At 38.6% G+C, this 19,017-nt stretch overlaps 1 protein-coding gene across 1 annotated transcript in view; it reads right to left on the reverse strand.

The window, feature by feature from the left end:
- The window catches only part of LOC134672898 (SWI/SNF-related matrix-associated actin-dependent regulator of chromatin subfamily A-like protein 1), a 49,032-nt gene that overhangs the window by 19,656 nt on the left and 10,359 nt on the right, over positions 1 to 19,017 (reverse strand). Inside the window, exons 8-18 of the mRNA XM_063530848.1 lie at positions 18,693 to 18,857; positions 16,821 to 16,974; positions 16,660 to 16,773; positions 16,499 to 16,612; positions 14,712 to 14,858; positions 14,551 to 14,664; positions 14,390 to 14,503; positions 14,229 to 14,342; positions 14,068 to 14,181; positions 13,907 to 14,020; positions 13,585 to 13,740 (exon numbers count right to left, since the gene is read on the reverse strand). Coding sequence (XP_063386918.1) covers positions 13,585 to 13,740; positions 13,907 to 14,020; positions 14,068 to 14,181; positions 14,229 to 14,342; positions 14,390 to 14,503; positions 14,551 to 14,664; positions 14,712 to 14,858; positions 16,499 to 16,612; positions 16,660 to 16,773; positions 16,821 to 16,974; positions 18,693 to 18,857 — 1,420 coding nt within the window. The remainder of the gene's footprint in view (positions 1 to 13,584; positions 13,741 to 13,906; positions 14,021 to 14,067; positions 14,182 to 14,228; positions 14,343 to 14,389; positions 14,504 to 14,550; positions 14,665 to 14,711; positions 14,859 to 16,498; positions 16,613 to 16,659; positions 16,774 to 16,820; positions 16,975 to 18,692; positions 18,858 to 19,017) is intronic.

Here is a 19,017-nt window from a genome sequence, read left to right on the forward strand (position 1 = left end):
TTAGTTCTCGAATGAGCTATGAGACGGTTTGATAAAACATCTTCATTACAAAAGTCACAATGATATGAGGATGACATGGTGCGCGATGTGTGCGTATGGTTCAAACAAAGGTTGGTTTGTATATAAGTATGAGCGCGCACATCATCTCACTTTTATAACCTATTTTTTTTTTTTTTTAAAGGTACCTAACCATTTTGTGGTTAGAGCTGATAAGGGTTTCTATGCTAAAATAAATAGGTCATATTTTTTTTTCTTAATCAATAATTTATTTTAATAAACCGCTAACATTTACCATTGGGTTGGCGCTGCTGCTGCCCAAGTGTTCTCCAAACTTGTTAAGAGGCATTGTGAAAGTGAATAATGGAGGATACCCTCAGCCATATTTATATAGATCAGATAGAGTACCTAGCCTACATGAACAGATAACTGATCTACTTAAAACAGGTAACCGATCGGATGAACAGGTTTCCTAACGGGAGAACTGGGTCTGTTTCCTCGGATCCTGTTTCTTACTTTAAAATTATACCACCCTCAGTCAGTTCCTCAACTATCGCGTTTATCTCGTTAGCATGGGAGGTGTTACCGGCACTCTGCGATGTGACCAAAAGCTGTAAACGGCTAACCAGTTCGTTTGGATCATCCCAATAGATATAATCAGTTTTCGGATAAAACGTTTTAGTAGTCAATATATCGCTTCTACGAGGGTTCAAACATCCACCTTCTTTATGTCGCTTAGATTCTTGCGAATGCTTAATGAAAAGTTTATACTTTAAACTTTTGTCACCGCTCAGTTGACCGTTTGGTGTGAATCCTCTACGGTGAGCGTTTGTAATGTCTAAAATCGTATTATAATCCTTTACATCGTCTTTCGAAATTATATCCTTGTTTGGTATTTTTTGAAAGATAAGTTCACCTAGCCCAGGTGTCATTATGAAGGTTGAATCTTTGATATGTATCAAATCATCGATTATTTTAATTTGACTATCTCCAATATACATTTTATTTTCTTTGAGATAAACACCGAATGGTATTTTCAGTGTTTTAGAAAAGTGTTTGAGATATTTTTGATAATCGCTTTGATCTAATACACTGCTATGATTATTCCCATCATCATCATTATCATCACTCTCGAGAGCTGACTTCATAGTTTCTTCGTCATCATCATCATCATCATCATCATCATCATCATAATCCAACTGTTGTACTTTTGTTTGAAGATTATCGTTCCACTTAATCGCTTTACTATGGGGTTCTTCTTCTTCTTCGCTTTCTATCAGATATTTCCTTTTACGTGATTGTGGTGTTGGTAATGGTGTGGAGGTTTTTTTTATTAACATGGGAGGATGACGATGAGGGGTGTTATTCATTAATAGCGCTGGTGCTGCTTCACCATTTTCATTGTCATTATTACCCTTAGATTCTAACGCTTTAGTCATTAAAACGTTCAGTGGTTTTGTAATCGGTTCAAAGGTTTGAGCCAGAGATGTGTCAAGAGATGACTTATCTGCCCGCAATGCCTTTACTTTTTTCTTTACACTCTCAATGGAATCTACCAGTTTCCGTTTCAACTTTTTATTACCAAACATATTTCCTTTTTGATGTATGTGCTGTTGTTGTTGTTGTTGATAAACAAATTAAAATAATTGGCCAAGCACGCAGTCAAGACTACGGTGTTCAGAGCACCGTACGACACATCCCTAGATGGTTTTAAGTTTGGATACTAATACTAATTTATCCCATAAGTACATTTTATTGACTAGGAAATAAGAAGGTAATGTCTGGGAGCTCTGGGACCTTGGAGTTTGGACTTTTATTAAAGTCCTCTGGGCTAGTATAGGTAATGTAGAAGTTACAAAGCTTCTACCTTAGATATATTTTTTAGAGATTAAAGATTTTATTTACCACCTTGTCGGGTTGATTGTATGTCCATACCAAATTACAGCTTTCTAACACTAACAATCAACCTCATCTTGGAGGTGAAAAGAGGAAAAATCGTAAGTCCCATTTCGGCCAACCGAAATCAAACGTTTATATAATATAGGCCTAATACCGTTTATCTAAAACGTTTGGTGATGGCACATTTCTAGTAGAAACAAATTATTATGAATTTCTCTGTAATTTGTACAAACCATTTCGTAAACTGACATTCCGCTAAACTGTTGTTTTTACATCTTACTAGAGTCTGGCTAGCCAAAAATTGTTGACAGATATTTCGTTGTTGTATCACCAATTGTCTATGATTTAAAAAAAAGCTAAAAGTCAGTTGTCAATTTATGTCATTCATTCAAATTGTTTGCGGTTTATAAGGGGTTTATTAATAATTTCTATATTGAGTGAGGTTTGCAAACTAGTATTTAAGCTCGTAAATAATTACGACAATGTGCGATGTCGACGTGTAGCGTTATATAACGAAAAACTGCAATGTTTACAATTCGTAACCAAATGTAAACAAATTAGGAGGTTGGTGCTCTATAAATATTTTGATACTTTAAGTACGAGTTCTAACATTTGCCTATTACTTTGATTAAGTACGTGAATTTATTAATACCTGAATCTCATAAACAGGACAAGTGTATAAAGAAAGGGATAAATTAAAAGTTCTGAAAAATATCCATAAAATCTAAATATTGGAACGTAAACATATGTGTTTGTCGTTGACTGTACTTTAAATAGTGGTAGAATTTATGTGAGCTGACTTTGAGTGCACGTAAACATTTATTTAACTTATTTCCTTAGGTACCTTACTTGTGCACAGAAAATCAAAAATATTGTCTAGTATCAAAACTATTATTCCTACTACACAAAGTGTGACCAGCCCAAGATTTTTTGAATTTCCCGCCTAACATTTGTGTAAAATTTCAGTAGCCAGACTATAGCATCCATAACACATTGAAGTATGATATTCTTCCACTTGTCTGAACATTTTCATTATTATTGATTCTTTTTATGTGAGAATGGCTTTTTCTGCCACGGCACTTTGCCAATTATTGATTCTTTCAAATACCAAAATAGTCATAAAATAGTTGACAATTTAATATACGTGAGTTGACAGGCAACTTCAAGCATGAAAAACTAAATCCGTCAAAAATACTGGGTATACATACAACCTCATAATCTTTGATATAGTCGCATCGCAATTGTTGTATTTTAAACTTGTAGACTGGGCAGGCACGACTCAAAAAGGAATAATATTACAATTAAGTAACTGCGTCAGGTTGCCGTCCAGTACCTGTTTCCGTCCACTTGGCGGAGTTGCTACAAAGAATTGCGTATAATTTGAATATAAACCTAACTTACCGGACAATTTTGGACTTATTGTACATCAGTTTTTAAAAGCAAAAATATTTTAGTAGAACTGGAATTCATGAGTACCAAATCTTAACTGACATTTTTGTCACTCAAACAAGTTTGATCAAGATCGGCTTACTTTATATTTCGTCAACTTTACCTTTGTTTCCAAAAACTGTGAATTGTGAATTTAATTTTTTTTTTCGTAACAGAACAGTATCTAGTTGCTGCTCTCACCGATCGGTTCAAAAATATACATACTTTATACAATTTTAATACATAAATGTAATGGTACTTAATGAAAAGGAATAGGTACTGTTTCGACGAATCAGATACTCTCAGTAAAATCTATAGGTAGATGACGCCATAGCTGTTAATAAATATTGAATGACTTTATTATCTCTATTCGCTTTACTAACTCTATGTGCTCTAATGTGAAAAAAAAACACAACGACAGTGAAGAACGGAATTCTTAATTTAAATTTAAACTGATAAACTCCAATAATAAATATGATTCTTACTGAGCACACTGCGATAGTCCATTGGTTGGAAAGCCCGTTCGAAATTTAAACTTATTTGCTTTATAATAAGGTTGCATTTTGCAGATCTTTTACTCTCTCATACTTATAGTAGGCTATTCAGAAAAAAAATGAAATATCTCACAAAAGTAAGTAAGTAGAATTAAACTTTGTATCAAAGACATAAGTCATAAATTTCAATGTCAAAGTTTTAAGTAAGGATCTTTCTTACTAAAACTAATTCTTAATATGAATGACCAGTGTAAGCATCAGTTAGCTAGCCCTAAGCAACCAAAGATCAGGCTGCAGTTCAAAAACTAATAAAGTTAGAGTTAACCTGATAATTTTCCCGCCGTCTCCATACTCGTTTTAGTTGGATATTGACTGGTCAGCTGCCTGTTAGCTATAGTTTTCCCGAAAATCGCCAGGACAGAGGTGAAAATTTTTGTATGAAAACTTGCAACTTTAAATGCATTTTTTATCGAAACTATTGCATTCTAAAATGAAGTCAAAATCAGTCCATCGACTCAATTTTTTGCAAGCTTTCTAATGGTACCTCACACGATTCTTACAATTGAAAATAAAATTCAGCCTACCCCTCTTAACCCCTAAATTTCCCCCTAACATCAGAAATAAGCAGTTTCGACTTATTCACAGTGTTAGTGATGGTACTTGCCATAACTATTCCAAATTTCAGGTACCTACATCAAACGGTCTTTGAGAAAAACGCATTTAACCAATTTGCAAGACCGAAGTGATCCCATAAGAGCACCGTGAACAAAGTTTTGTACGGTGCTCTAAAAAGAGGTTGTTCCTCAGTAGCTGACAACATAAAACTGATAATAAACCGGAGATGACACTCAACTTTATACAATAATAAAAACGTCAAATCCTTTACGATATCGACCCTTATTAATTTGTCTCTCCTTGTCGATTGTTAAAAAAGTGTACTTTTTCTCCCAACACTCACGGCAAACTTCCTTAAACTTTTCCCATCTCAAATCGGTGTTCACGTGATCATCATAGGCATGTTTTAAATTCAACTCGTCCTGTTTAAATAGCAATATGAGATTGGCATTATCACGTACCAATTGTTTAGGTATCCTACTGTATGTCTGACACAAGTAGAAACAATCTAACCAACGATGACGTCCCATTGCAAAATACTGACGAATGGCATCTTGATCTTCCAACGCTACATCATCAAACACGATGACGCTGTCTTCCGAGGCTTCCGCCGGTGGGACAACTTGACTCTTATCATTGTATGTGTGAAACGGTATGTCACCCGCCCGCTCTAAAACTTTACTCAGAAACTCGTATTTCGGTTGGTTTAATGATTTCGAATAAAGATAAACATTATGAAACTTTATACCGTTCGAATCTAAAAGTAGAGACAACAGGACATTAATCTTGCCACAGTTGGAGGGTCCACAGATGAGACATCTAATATTGTTTGCCAACAGCGATCCATGTTTGAAGACACGGGTTACAGCTGCCGCCGTTGCTGCTTTTGTAGATTGATAACTACATAGTTCCACATAATCATCTGACGTAGTCCAATCTTTTACCGTAATCGACGTGTTTTGTTTTTTAAGTTTCATTTTATTGTGATCTATTAAATCTTAAAGACGTGTATATATATATATACACGGACACACATACACGCATACATATATATATGTACTTGCAAACATGTCATCATCATCATCATTATCATCATCTACATCATTACAAGAATTAAATGAAGAACAGCAACAGCAGCAGCAGCGGCAACAACAACAGCGGCCGGAGACGGAGTCGAAGCGGGAGACGGAGCTCGAGATTGAGCTAGATCTAGATACGGAGACGGTTCTAGAGCTAGATATGGAGACGGAGACGGATATCCTCAAACTCCACCTCCAGCTCCGTTTCCGTCTCCATCTCAAGCTCCGTCTCCGTCTCCGTCTCCATATCTAGCTCTAGAACCGTCTCCGTATCTAGATCTAGCTCAATCTCGAGCTCCGTCTCCCGCTTCGACTCCGTCTCCGGCCGCTGTTGTTGTTGCCGCTGCTGCTGCTGTTGCTGTTCTTCATTTAATTCTTGTAATGATGTAGATGATGATAATGATGATGATGATGACATGTTTGCAAGTACATATATATATGTATGCGTGTATGTGTGTCCGTGTATATATATATATACACGTCTTTAAGATTTAATAGATCACAATAAAATGAAACTTAAAAAACAAAACACGTCGATTACGGTAAAAGATTGGACTACGTCAGATGATTATGTGGAACTATGTAGTTATCAATCTACAAAAGCAGCAACGGCGGCAGCTGTAACCCGTGTCTTCAAACATGGATCGCTGTTGGCAAACAATATTAGATGTCTCATCTGTGGACCCTCCAACTGTGGCAAGATTAATGTCCTGTTGTCTCTACTTTTAGATTCGAACGGTATAAAGTTTCATAATGTTTATCTTTATTCGAAATCATTAAACCAACCGAAATACGAGTTTCTGAGTAAAGTTTTAGAGCGGGCGGGTGACATACCGTTTCACACATACAATGATAAGAGTCAAGTTGTCCCACCGGCGGAAGCCTCGGAAGACAGCGTCATCGTGTTTGATGATGTAGCGTTGGAAGATCAAGATGCCATTCGTCAGTATTTTGCAATGGGACGTCATCGTTGGTTAGATTGTTTCTACTTGTGTCAGACATACAGTAGGATACCTAAACAATTGGTACGTGATAATGCCAATCTCATATTGCTATTTAAACAGGACGAGTTGAATTTAAAACATGCCTATGATGATCACGTGAACACCGATTTGAGATGGGAAAAGTTTAAGGAAGTTTGCCGTGAGTGTTGGGAGAAAAAGTACACTTTTTTAACAATCGACAAGGAGAGACAAATTAATAAGGGTCGATATCGTAAAGGATTTGACGTTTTTATTATTGTATAAAGTTGAGTGTCATCTCCGGTTTATTATCAGTTTTATGTTGTCAGCTACTGAGGAACAACCTCTTTTTTTAATTTGTTTATCAACAACAACAACAACAGCACATACATCAAAAAGGAAATATGTTTGGTAATAAAAAGTTGAAACGGAAACTGGTAGATTCCATTGAGAGTGTAAAGAAAAAAGTAAAGGCATTGCGGGCAGATAAGTCATCTCTTGACACATCTCTGGCTCAAACCTTTGAACCGATTACAAAACCACTGAACGTTTTAATGACTAAAGCGTTAGAATCTAAGGGTAATAATGACAATGAAAGTGGTGAAGCAGCACCAGCGCTATTAATGAATAACACCCCTCATCGTCATCCTCCCATGTTAATAAAAAAAACCTCCACACCATTACCAACACCACAATCACGTAAAAGGAAATATCTGATAGAAAGCGAAGAAGAAGAAGAACCCCATAGTAAAGCGATTAAGTGGAACGATAATCTTCAAACAAAAGTACAACAGTTGGATTATGATGATGATGATGATGATGATGATGATGATGACGAAGAAACTATGAAGTCAGCTCTCGAGAGTGATGATAATGATGATGATGGGAATAATCATAGCAGTGTATTAGATCAAAGCGATTATCAAAAATATCTCAAACACTTTTCTAAAACACTGAAAATACCATTCGGTGTTTATCTCAAAGAAAATAAAATGTATATTGGAGATAGTCAAATTAAAATAATCGATGATTTGATACATATCAAAGATTCAACCTTCATAATGACACCTGGGCTAGGTGAACTTATCTTTCAAAAAATACCAAACAAGGATATAATTTCGAAAGACGATGTAAAGGATTATAATACGATTTTAGACATTACAAACGCTCACCGTAGAGGATTCACACCAAACGGTCAACTGAGCGGTGACAAAAGTTTAAAGTATAAACTTTTCATTAAGCATTCGCAAGAATCTAAGCGACATAAAGAAGGTGGATGTTTGAACCCTCGTAGAAGCGATATATTGACTACTAAAACGTTTTATCCGAAAACTGATTATATCTATTGGGATGATCCAAACGAACTGGTTAGCCGTTTACAGCTTTTGGTCACATCGCAGAGTGCCGGTAACACCTCCCATGCTAACGAGATAAACGCGATAGTTGAGGAACTGACTGAGGGTGGTATAATTTTAAAGTAAGAAACAGGATCCGAGGAAACAGACCCAGTTCTCCCGTTAGGAAACCTGTTCATCCGATCGGTTACCTGTTTTAAGTAGATCAGTTATCTGTTCATGTAGGCTAGGTACTCTATCTGATCTATATAAATATGGCTGAGGGTATCCTCCATTATTCACTTTCACAATGCCTCTTAACAAGTTTGGAGAACACTTGGGCAGCAGCAGCGCCAACCCAATGGTAAATGTTAGCGGTTTATTAAAATAAATTATTGATTAAGAAAAAAAAATATGACCTATTTATTTTAGCATAGAAACCCTTATCAGCTCTAACCACAAAATGGTTAGGTACCTTTAAAAAAAAAAAAAAAAAATAGGTTATAAAAGTGAGATGATGTGCGCGCTCATACTTATATACAAACCAACCTTTGTTTGAACCATACGCACACATCGCGCACCATGTCATCCTCATATCATTGTGACTTTTGTAATGAAGATGTTTTATCAAACCGTCTCATAGCTCATTCGAGAACTAAACGTCACAAGTTACTGTGTACTCAAGAAAAATCTAAGGATTGCGCCGTATACATTGTGAATAGTGCCTTCAGATGTAGAATTGTGAGTTACCGAATTAATGGGAGCTCACAAATATTGGATCCTAAAATGTACTTGTTACATATTAAAGATACGATAAAGAAAGTGATTGATATCGAATTAAAAATCCACAAACATGTAAAAGTGAACGTGGAACTATTTTGTACTTTTATGAAGACCAACCCTGAAGGGGAAATAATACGTGATTTGAAGTCATTTAATACTCAAAATGTGTCTCTACATATGGATGCTGTAGATTTCCCATCGTTCTATGAACATATCACTTTATGCATTTTAAAAAAGTGCGAAGATTTTCAAGAGCGTGACAGCGGGTGGTCGCTTGAAAAAAATTGAGTTTATCGAAGTCAACATCAACAAATACCAACCGCTCAAAGGATCATCATACATACCCCTCCCGAAAGCAGTGCAAGTGAAAAAAGCGTGTGTTAATGTGAAAAATAGTGACAATAAGTGCTTTTTTTGGGCTGTTGTTAGCGCCCTATATCCCGTGGAAAAAAGTTGTGATCGACCCTCCTCCTACCCGCGCCATGAGGACGTTTTACAAACTAACGGTATAGAACTCCCGGTTTGCCATTTAGGTATCAAAAAGTTTGAAAAATTAAACAAGATCAGTGTGAATGTGTACGGTATTGACTCTAAGAAAAAGAATTCTAAGAAGGACGGCGGAGATTTGATAATTGTACCTTTAAGAATTTCGGAAGTATCTTATGAACGTTATGTGGATTTATTGTATTATGAGAAGGGGACATTGTCGCATTATTGTTGGATCAAGAACTTATCTCGCTTAGTGCGCTCGCAAATAACTCGATCTGAAAATAAAATTTGGCTGTGCCGCGGATGTCTACAACACTTCCCGAGTGAAAACAAACTTGAACTTCACAAGACGATTGGTTGTGGACATTCGCTAATAGAGCTACCTAAGGAAGGTGACAAGATCTTGCGCTTTCAAAACTTTAAAAATATGATGAAAGTACCATTCGTAATTTATGCTGACTTTGAGTCAATTTTAGTTCCCTTAGATAGAAACAGTGATACTACCGCTACTACTTATAACACCCACAAACACGTGCCGTGTAGTTTTTCTTATTATCTTCACTGCGATTTTGATAAGAACCAATCAAAATTTGTTATTTATCGCGGTGAAGACTGTGTCGAGAGATTCATACAATGCATTTATGAAGACGCGGGGAGGATTATAGAAGTTTTGCAAAAAGTCATACCTATAAAGAATAATAGCCCGGATGATGGGGGTGTTGCCCCCAACATTTGCCACATTTGCAGTAAAACAATAGAAAAAGATGAGGTTCACGTGACTGATCATTGTCACTTGACAGGTGAAGTTAGGGGAAAAGCACATAACGCGTGTAATCTAAATTTTAAAATAGCAAAGTTTATACCGGTCATTTTCCATAATCTGAGTGGCTACGATTGCCATTTGTTCATTAAAGAATTGGCCAAGGCCGATGGAAACTTGGGTTGCATCCCCATCAACAAGGAAAAATACATTTCAATCGATAAGCGAATTGGTGATTACGCGTTAAGATTTATAGACTCGTATAAATTTATGTCGAGTAGCTTGGATAAATTAGTCAAAAACCTTTCACGCGAACAGTTCAAGATACTACCGAATTTCTTGCCGTCTCACGATCAAAGCGAACAAGACAAACATATGAAACTGTTAACACGCAAAGGGGTTTTCCCTTATGAGTATGTGAGCGACTGGGGCAAGTTAGAAGAAACTTCATTACCCAAGCCTTCCGCATTCTATAATAAACTCACCGACTCGCGCGTCTCCACTGAAGATTATCAACACGCGCAGAATGTATGGCGCGAATTCAACATAAAGTCTCTCGGAGAGTACGCTGATCTATACCTCAAAACAGATGTTTTGCTGTTAGCAGAAGTCTTTGAAAACTTTCGTCAGGTGTGTATAGATACTTACCAACTAGATCCTTGCCAATATGTCACAGCTCCAGGTTTGAGTTGGGATGCAATGTTAAAGCATACTAATGTATGTCTTGAATTGCTTACCGACTACGAAATTATTCAATTTATAAAGAAAGGTATTAGAGGTGGTCTTAGCCAGGCGTCTAATCGTTACGCTAAAGCTAATAATAAATTTATGGAAGACTATGACGTCAACCAGGATAGCAGTTTTATCATATATTTAGATATAAACAATCTTTACGGCGATGCTATGCGACGCCCACTCCCAATCAATAACTTCAGGTGGATGAGTGAAGAAGAGATTAAGCAATTTGATGTATTGTCACATGAGATAGATTCTGATATTGGATATATATTAGAAGTTGACTTAGAGTATCCATCCATATTACATGATTATCACAATGATTATCCTTTCTGTGCCGAAACAAAAATACCATTTGAGGGCAAAGTTAAAAAGTTATTACTTACTTTAGATAACAAATTCAACTACGTCATACACTGCGCTAACCTCAAACAGTGTATTGAAAAAGGTTTGATATGTAAGAAAATTCACAGAGTACTCACTTTCAATCAATCACCCTGGTTAAGATCATACATTGATTTGAATTCCCAAATGAGAACAGAGGCGAAAAACACTTTTGAAAAGGATTTTTTCAAACTGATGAATAACTCTATATTTGGAAAAACAATTGAAAATGTTGAAAAAAGGGTCGATGTTAAGTTGTGTACCCGTTGGAACAGTGTAAAAACAGAAAGAAAATGTAAATATGGCCTTGAACGTTATATTTCAAAACCAAACTTCCACAGCGCTTCTATTTTCTCCGAAGAGCTAGTGGCAGTGCAGTTAAAGAAATCTAGAATTGTCTATAACAAACCCATTTATGTTGGTTTTACCGTGCTAGAATTAAGTAAAACTTTAATGTACAATTTTCATTATGATTATATCCTACCTAAGTATGGTGAAAATGTGAGGCTGTTATACACAGACACCGATTCTTTTGTTTATGATATAAAAACAAAGAACTTTTATGAAGACATTAAGCCAGACTTACAAAGTAGATTTGACACTTCAGACCTTCCGGAAAATAATGTATATGGGTTACCACAGGTAAATAAAAAAGTCGTAGGCGTAATGAAAGATGAAAACAAAGGCATAATTGTGAGAGAATTTGTAGCATTAAGATCGAAAATGTATGCTTATGTATTAGACGAATACACCAAAGACAATAAAAGAAAGTGTATTAAAAAGAATAAAGGTGTTAGCGCTGCTGCTGTCAGGCGATTAAATTTTAATAAATATTACAAATGTTTAGATTTAAGCCAAAAACCGCTGTATGATGACTTGTATAACTTGATTAGTGATAAGCATAACGTGTTTACTCAAATTAAAAGAAAAAAATTCTCTGTGGTAGAGATGAAAAGAGATTCATCTTAGATGACAGTATCAAAACCTTAGCATGGGGACATTATAAAATAAATAAATGCTAAAAAAACTCTTACGCTTTTATTTTAATTATACACAACACACCCACTAACAGTCTACAAACACATAAGAGTTTCTTCGTTATTAGGGGATTTTTCACTTCCATGAAACATATGGCCCCTTCTTTCCATATGGTTGTTGTTTGTTTGCACGGGACTGCAAGAAATGTCCTAATTTGATATTTAACTAATATCTCCTGCAGGATCCCCTCCGCGTGGTAATCCGAGTGCAACGTCACTGCCGGATGCTCAGCTAGCTGCTCCTCCAGAATCTTTTTCAGCTCCTTCCGCGCCGCACACCATTTGTTAATGTCCATGTCAGGGGCGAGCGCCTCGACGCTCGAAATGAAGAGGATGTTATTTTCTGTTCCATCCCCTGCACGTTTAGAGTTGTAGGTAATGCCATCGTTGTTGAACCATAATCTAACACATAATTTAATAGCGTAATCCATTTTTACTATTTATTTTAATTTAAACGTTCGCAGTGTTTGCTGGTCTATAAAATAATGAAGACAATAAATTGTTAAAACACACATCCGATGCAAATAGAGGAATAAGTGACCTAATTACGCAATTAGATAATAGCGAATAAAATATGCTGTAGTAACTGATAACAGAATAGGTCAAATCACTCCCACGCTATATTTGATTAAAACAAAGGTACACTTGAACGCAACAAAAACGGACCAACTGATATGGAAATAAGTATTCGAAGTTAATTATTTTATAATTGCCCGCGAGTACAGGAAAACCACAAAGATATCATAACACGGAACATGTACTGATAACAAAACAAGTGCAGAAATACATACCTACCAAACATATGAGTAAATACCTATAATTGAGGTAGTCGTCTTACATTTACCTTAATAAACAAACAATCTTGTATGGAAACATATATTCAAAGTGAGCTCTTTCAATTGCCCATGAGGTGAGGTACATCGCATGTGATACAGAACATCTATCGATGCAAAACAACCCCGGAAATGGCCCCAAAAGATATTTACCTAAAGTGCGCCAGAACCCCTATAAATACACTACTGATTTGACAAACAATAAAGTGAGTGAATCTAATATAATATTATGTAAAATCTCAATCAGTTTTAACTTTTTAGTCATGAAAACAATGTTACAAAGTTGGCTAAAATATATAAACAAAAACAACACCAAAGTTAAACAAATAGAAACATAATGAAAATGACACAGATAAAAAGGATGGCGTGTCGGGAATGGTGTCGACTCCTATGCGGAAGGAACAAGAACATTGTGGTAAGTAACAAAATTTACAATACAATACAACAACAGCAAGAGTCTTGACTACAGGCAGCTGGTTTCTAATCTGCAGGTTTCCTGGTTAAGCTGGTGATTGAGCATATACTGTTTGAGCTTTGTTTTAAAACTATATATATTTTGCAGGTTTCTCACTGGGGGCGGAATGTTGTTCCAACAGCGGGACGCAGAATATTTAAAGCTTCATTAAACATTTGACATACGCACAAGTGCTATTTTACGCACTAGTGCAGGAAAATAGGACCATATATACTGTAAAGATTAAACACTAGGAACTTGGTGGAACAACTCAGTAGTTGCCGGATGTATTTATACTGACCGCCCGGGCGTTAGTGGGCGTGGCGCCGGTGATGCAGATGTAATGAGCCTCCTCCTCGTCGAGCGTGGAGCATATCGCGTCGATCACGGCGCGGTGGTGAGCGAACACTAGGAACTTGTCCGTGGAACAACTCAGTAGTTGCCGGATGTATTTATACTGACCGCCCGGGCGTTAGTGGGCGTGGCGCCGGTGATGCAGATGTAATGAGCCTCCTCCTCGTCGAGCGTGGAGCATATCGCGTCGATCACGGCGCGGTGGTGAGCGAACACTAGGAACTTGTCCGTGGAACAACTCAGTAGTTGCCGGATGTATTTATACTGACCGCCCGGGCGTTAGTGGGCGTGGAGCCGGTGATGCAGATGTAATGAGCCTCCTCCTCGTCGAGCGTGGAGCATATCGCGTCGATCACGGCGCGGTGGTGAGCGAACACTAGGAACTTGTCCGTGGAACAACTCAGTAGTTGCCGGATGTATTTATACTGACCGCCCGGGCGTTAGTGGGCGTGGCGCCGGTGATGCAGATGTAATGAGCCTCCTCCTCGTCGAGCGTGGAGCATATCGCGTCGATCACGGCGCGGTGGTGAGCGAACACTAGGAACTTGTCCGTGGAACAACTCAGTAGTTGCCGGATGTATTTATACTGACCGCCCGGGCGTTAGTGGGCGTGGAGCCGGTGATGCAGATGTAATGAGCCTCCTCCTCGTCGAGCGTGGAGCATATCGCGTCGATCACGGCGCGGTGGTGAGCGAACACTAGGAACTTGTCCGTGGAACAACTCAGTAGTTGCCGGATGTATTTATACTGACCGCCCTGGCGTTAGTGGGCGTGGAGCCGGTGATGCAGATGTAATGAGCCTCGTCCTCGTCGAGCGTGGAGCATATCGCGTCGATCACGGCGCGGTGGTGAGCGAACACTAGGAACTTGTCCGTGGAACAACTCAGTAGTTGCCGGATGTATTTATACTGACCGCCCGGGCGTTAGTGGGCGTGGAGCCGGTGATGCAGATGTAATGAGCCTCCTCCTCGTCGAGCGTGGAGCATATCGCGTCGATCACGGCGCGGTGGTGAGCGAACACTAGGAACTTGTCCGTGGAACAACTCAGTAGTTGACGGATGTATTTATACTGACCGCCCGGGCGTTAGTGGGCGTGGAGCCGGTGATGCAGATGTAATGAGCCTCCTCCTCGTCGAGCGTGGAGCATATCGCGTCGATCACGGCGCGGTGGTGAGCGAACACTAGGAACTTGTCCGTGGAACAACTCAGTAGTTGACGGATCTAGACACGCGGCAGCGTGTCAAGCCAAGTTCAAGCAAAGGAACTGGCTAGCCAGCGCCAAGTGTAATATTACACGAACCACTTGGTGCCACTTTTGACCCTTCTATAACTCAAAACATCTTTAACGTAAACACATAAAACTACGTGTGTTTAATTATATCCATAAGGACATCTAGAAGCCCAAATTTCATGAAGCTAGCTCAAACGGTTATAAAGATATGAAGGTCAAAAAGTCGTAAATTTTAAGACTGACTGACATACCTATAGTACCTAAACCTAACCTACTTCCAGATGACCTAGAAGGATGAAATTTGGAATCCAGCTCAGTTATTGTGTGAAAGCGTAGGAAAAAATCTAAAAATTAAAAAAAGTTATAAAATAGGGGGGGTCCCCATACAAAAAAACCATTTTTTATTGTGACTGACATATAAGTACCTAAACCTAACCTACTTCCAGATGACCTAGAAGGATGAAATTTGGAATCCAGCTCAGTTATTGTGTGTAAGCGTAGGAAAAAATCTAAAAACAAAAAAAAGTTAATAAATAGGGGGGGTTCCCATACAAATTTCTTTTTTATTGTGACTGACATATAGTACCTAAACCTAACCTACGTCCAGATGACCTAGAAGGATGAAATTTGGAATCCAGCTCGGTAATTGTGTGTAAGCGTAGGAAAAAAATCTAAAAATAAAAAAAGTTAAAAAATAGGGGGGTCCCCATACAAAAAACCTGTATTACGCGCTAAACAACCGGCCCACGGTGTGTCGTTGGCGGCGCGTGGCACCACATAATTATTACAAAGAACAGAAGTAAAAAACATGCAGCGGAAACACAAGAAAAAACATTAAATCTCAATACCTGCCTAGTTTTCTTTACAAAAAGTATTGATATCCCATCAAAAACATAAATGTAAAAAAGGAGAGCCAAGTTCAATACAAAAATTATGCTTGGCTGTGGGGTTCGCCGCAAAAAGAATGGAGATTTAAATGAGTGCCAGTTCTATGCAAAATCCAAATATGTATTTATAGGAACAAAACCCATCAAAAACATAAATGTAAAAAAGGAGAGCCAAGTTCAATACAAAAATTATGCTTGGCTGTGGGGTTCGCCGCAAAAAGAATGGAGATTTAAATGAGTGCCAAGTTCTATGCAAAATCCAAATATGTATTTATAGGAACAAAATAACATTATAAACAAGTATTAAACTCTATTTCTTTGCTTTATTGGATACCTATAACAATTGCTGTTATTTAAAAAAAATGCGAGATCTTAAAGCAGGTTAGATTTGACTTGGCCAGTTTTCATTACATCAATCATTTTATAAAGTTATTCAACATATATATTTTGTAATTCTGATTAAAACTGGCCAAGCCAAATCTAACCTACTTTAAGATCTCACATTTTTTTTAAATAACAGCAATTGTTATAGGTATCCAATAAAGCAAAGAAATAGAGTTTAATACTTGTTTATAATGTTATTTTGTTCCTATAAATACATATTTGGATTTTGCATAGAACTTGGCACTCATTTAAATCTCCATTCTTTTTGCGGCGAACCCCACAGCCAAGCATAATTTTTGTATTGAACTTGGCTCTCCTTTTTTACATTTATGTTTTTGATGGGTTGTATTTATACTGACCGCCCGGGCGTTAGTGGGCGTGGAGCCGGTGATGCAGATGTAATGAGCCTCCTCCTCGTCGAGCGTGGAGCATATCGCGTCGATCACGGCGCGGTGGTGAGCGAACACTAGGAACTTGTCCGTGGAACAACTCAGTAGTTGCCGGATGTATTTATACTGACCGCCCGGGCGTTAGTGGGCGTGGAGCCGGTGATGCAGATGTAATGAGCCTCCTCCTCGTCGAGCGTGGAGCATATCGCGTCGATCACGGCGCGGTGGTGAGCGAACACTAGGAACTTGTCCGTGGAACAACTCAGTAGTTGCCGGATGTATTTATACTGACCGCCCGGGCGTTAGTGGGCGTGGAGCCGGTGATGCAGATGTAATGAGCCTCCTCCTCGTCGAGCGTGGAGCATATCGCGTCGATCACGGCGCGGTGGTGAGCGAACACTAGGAACTTGTCCGTGGAACAACTCAGTAGTTGACGGATGTATTTACTGGAAGTGGAAAATGAAAAAAAAAGTGCATAAATAAAACAATTGGTTGTGGGAATATAGCGCAATAAGGGACCAAAAAGTACTGCGGAAAGAAGTGCATCCCTACGTACTCAAGTCTAATTCTAATACTATAGTCTGTATCTGGGAGCCTTAATTACGAACAAGGGTGGATATATCGACGAAGTGAAGAGGCGTATGGCTATTTCTAGGTCTGCAATGGACAAGTTGAGGAAAATATGGAGGAATCGCAACATATATAGAGCCACAAAAATCCGACTAGTTCGGGCACTTGTATTCCCCTTATTCTTGTATGCCTCGGAAACGTGGACCCTGCGGGAAGAAGAGAAGAAGAAGATAGACGCCCTAGAGATGTGGTGCTGGAGAAGAATGCTCGGAGTATCGTGGACTGAATTCCGTACCAACGAGTCTATACTTCGAGAACTCGACATCAAGCAGCGTTTATCATCTTTGGTGCAGTCTCGTATCCTCACCTTTTTTGGTCACGTATGCCGCCGAGGGGAGGTGGCTATTGAGCGACTTGTGGTCCAGGGAAAGGTCGAGGGTACCAGGCCACGAGGAAGAACGCCTATGAGGTGGACTGACCAGATAAAGGCGGCAGTAAATGGCTCATCATCACTACATGAATGCACGAGGAAGGCGGCTATCAGAGAAGAGTGGCGACGTGTTGTGAAGCTTGCCACCAACACCCGAAGTGATGACCACGACCACTCTGTCAAGAGTGATACCGACGGAGAAGAAGAAGAGTTTCTTTAGGTATTTAAATAAAAGTAAACAAACAATTTGTACATCTTCGTTATAACATTTATTGGTTAACCGACCAAATATAAAACCTCCTGGAACAGTCACTGAACGACCAGACTTTACCCTACATTATTTGATCGTGTAATTTTTAGGGTTCCGTATCCAAAGGGTAAAACGGGACCCTATTACTAAGACTTCGCTGTCCGTCCGTCCGTCCGTCCGTCTGTCACCAGGCTGTATCTCACGAACCGTAATAGCTAGACAGTTGAAATTTTCACAGATGATGTATTTCTGTTGCCGCTATAACAACAAATACTAAAAACAGAATAAAATAGAGATTTGAATGGGGCTCCCATACAACAAACGTGATTTTTGACCAAAGTTAAGCAACGTCGGGAGTGGTCAGTACTTGGATGGGTGACCGTTTTTTTTTTGCTTTTTTTTTTTGCATTATGGCACGGAACCCTTCGTGCGCGAGTCCGACTCGCACTTGCCCGGTTTTTTCATCTACCTTTAACTGGCATAAGGAGCCGTTTGAGAGTAGAATGTGTTTACTTTTATTTAAACACCTAAAGATACAGAGTATAGTGGCTCTCTGAGCTGTAGGCCTCGCTACAGTTTGTCTGTGCATAGCTTGAAACTGAACAAATGCATAGTTCCGACTTTTTGACGCTATTGTGCACGCACATAATTATATTGCTGTCAAACTCGGCATCATGGGCGGGACATCAATATAATTACGCGCGTGCAATAGAAATAGCAACAATCGGGTGAATGTCCGAAAATCTATCTGCAAAGCGTCTCTGCTTTAGTGACAATATTCATATTTATTTATTGCATCCATGGTATTACATGATGCCTATACATTCTAAATAAATTCACATGGGCCCTGTGAGGTCATGGCAATATTACAGCACTAAAAATCTAAAAAAAAAAGTCTATGTACTAATACTAACCATATAGCGGGTATCTTCACACGGGCCGACTCGCTGAAAAAATTCAACAGCGCAGTATGGCGTTCCGAGGCCCTGGAGGACCGGTAGGATTCCGCCATCTGCGTGAGACCTGTTTTGTCTTCCTTTGTGAATTCTAGGAGCGTCTCGTCAAGGAGCACTGATTCTCTGGAAACGAATGACTAAGATTACCAAAACGACACAACAAATAGTCGTCCCTAAAATGCTGTTCAATAGAAATGAGTTTTCGCCGATTTTAAAATCGAAGCGCATGAAAATATTTGATCATTCTGTAGGAAAAGTTTAGTGAAACTTTGAAAACTATCAG

The sequence above is a fragment of the Cydia fagiglandana genome, chromosome 17 (assembly GCF_963556715.1).
Source record: "Cydia fagiglandana chromosome 17, ilCydFagi1.1, whole genome shotgun sequence".
NCBI classification, from domain to species: Eukaryota; Metazoa; Arthropoda; class Insecta; order Lepidoptera; family Tortricidae; genus Cydia; species Cydia fagiglandana.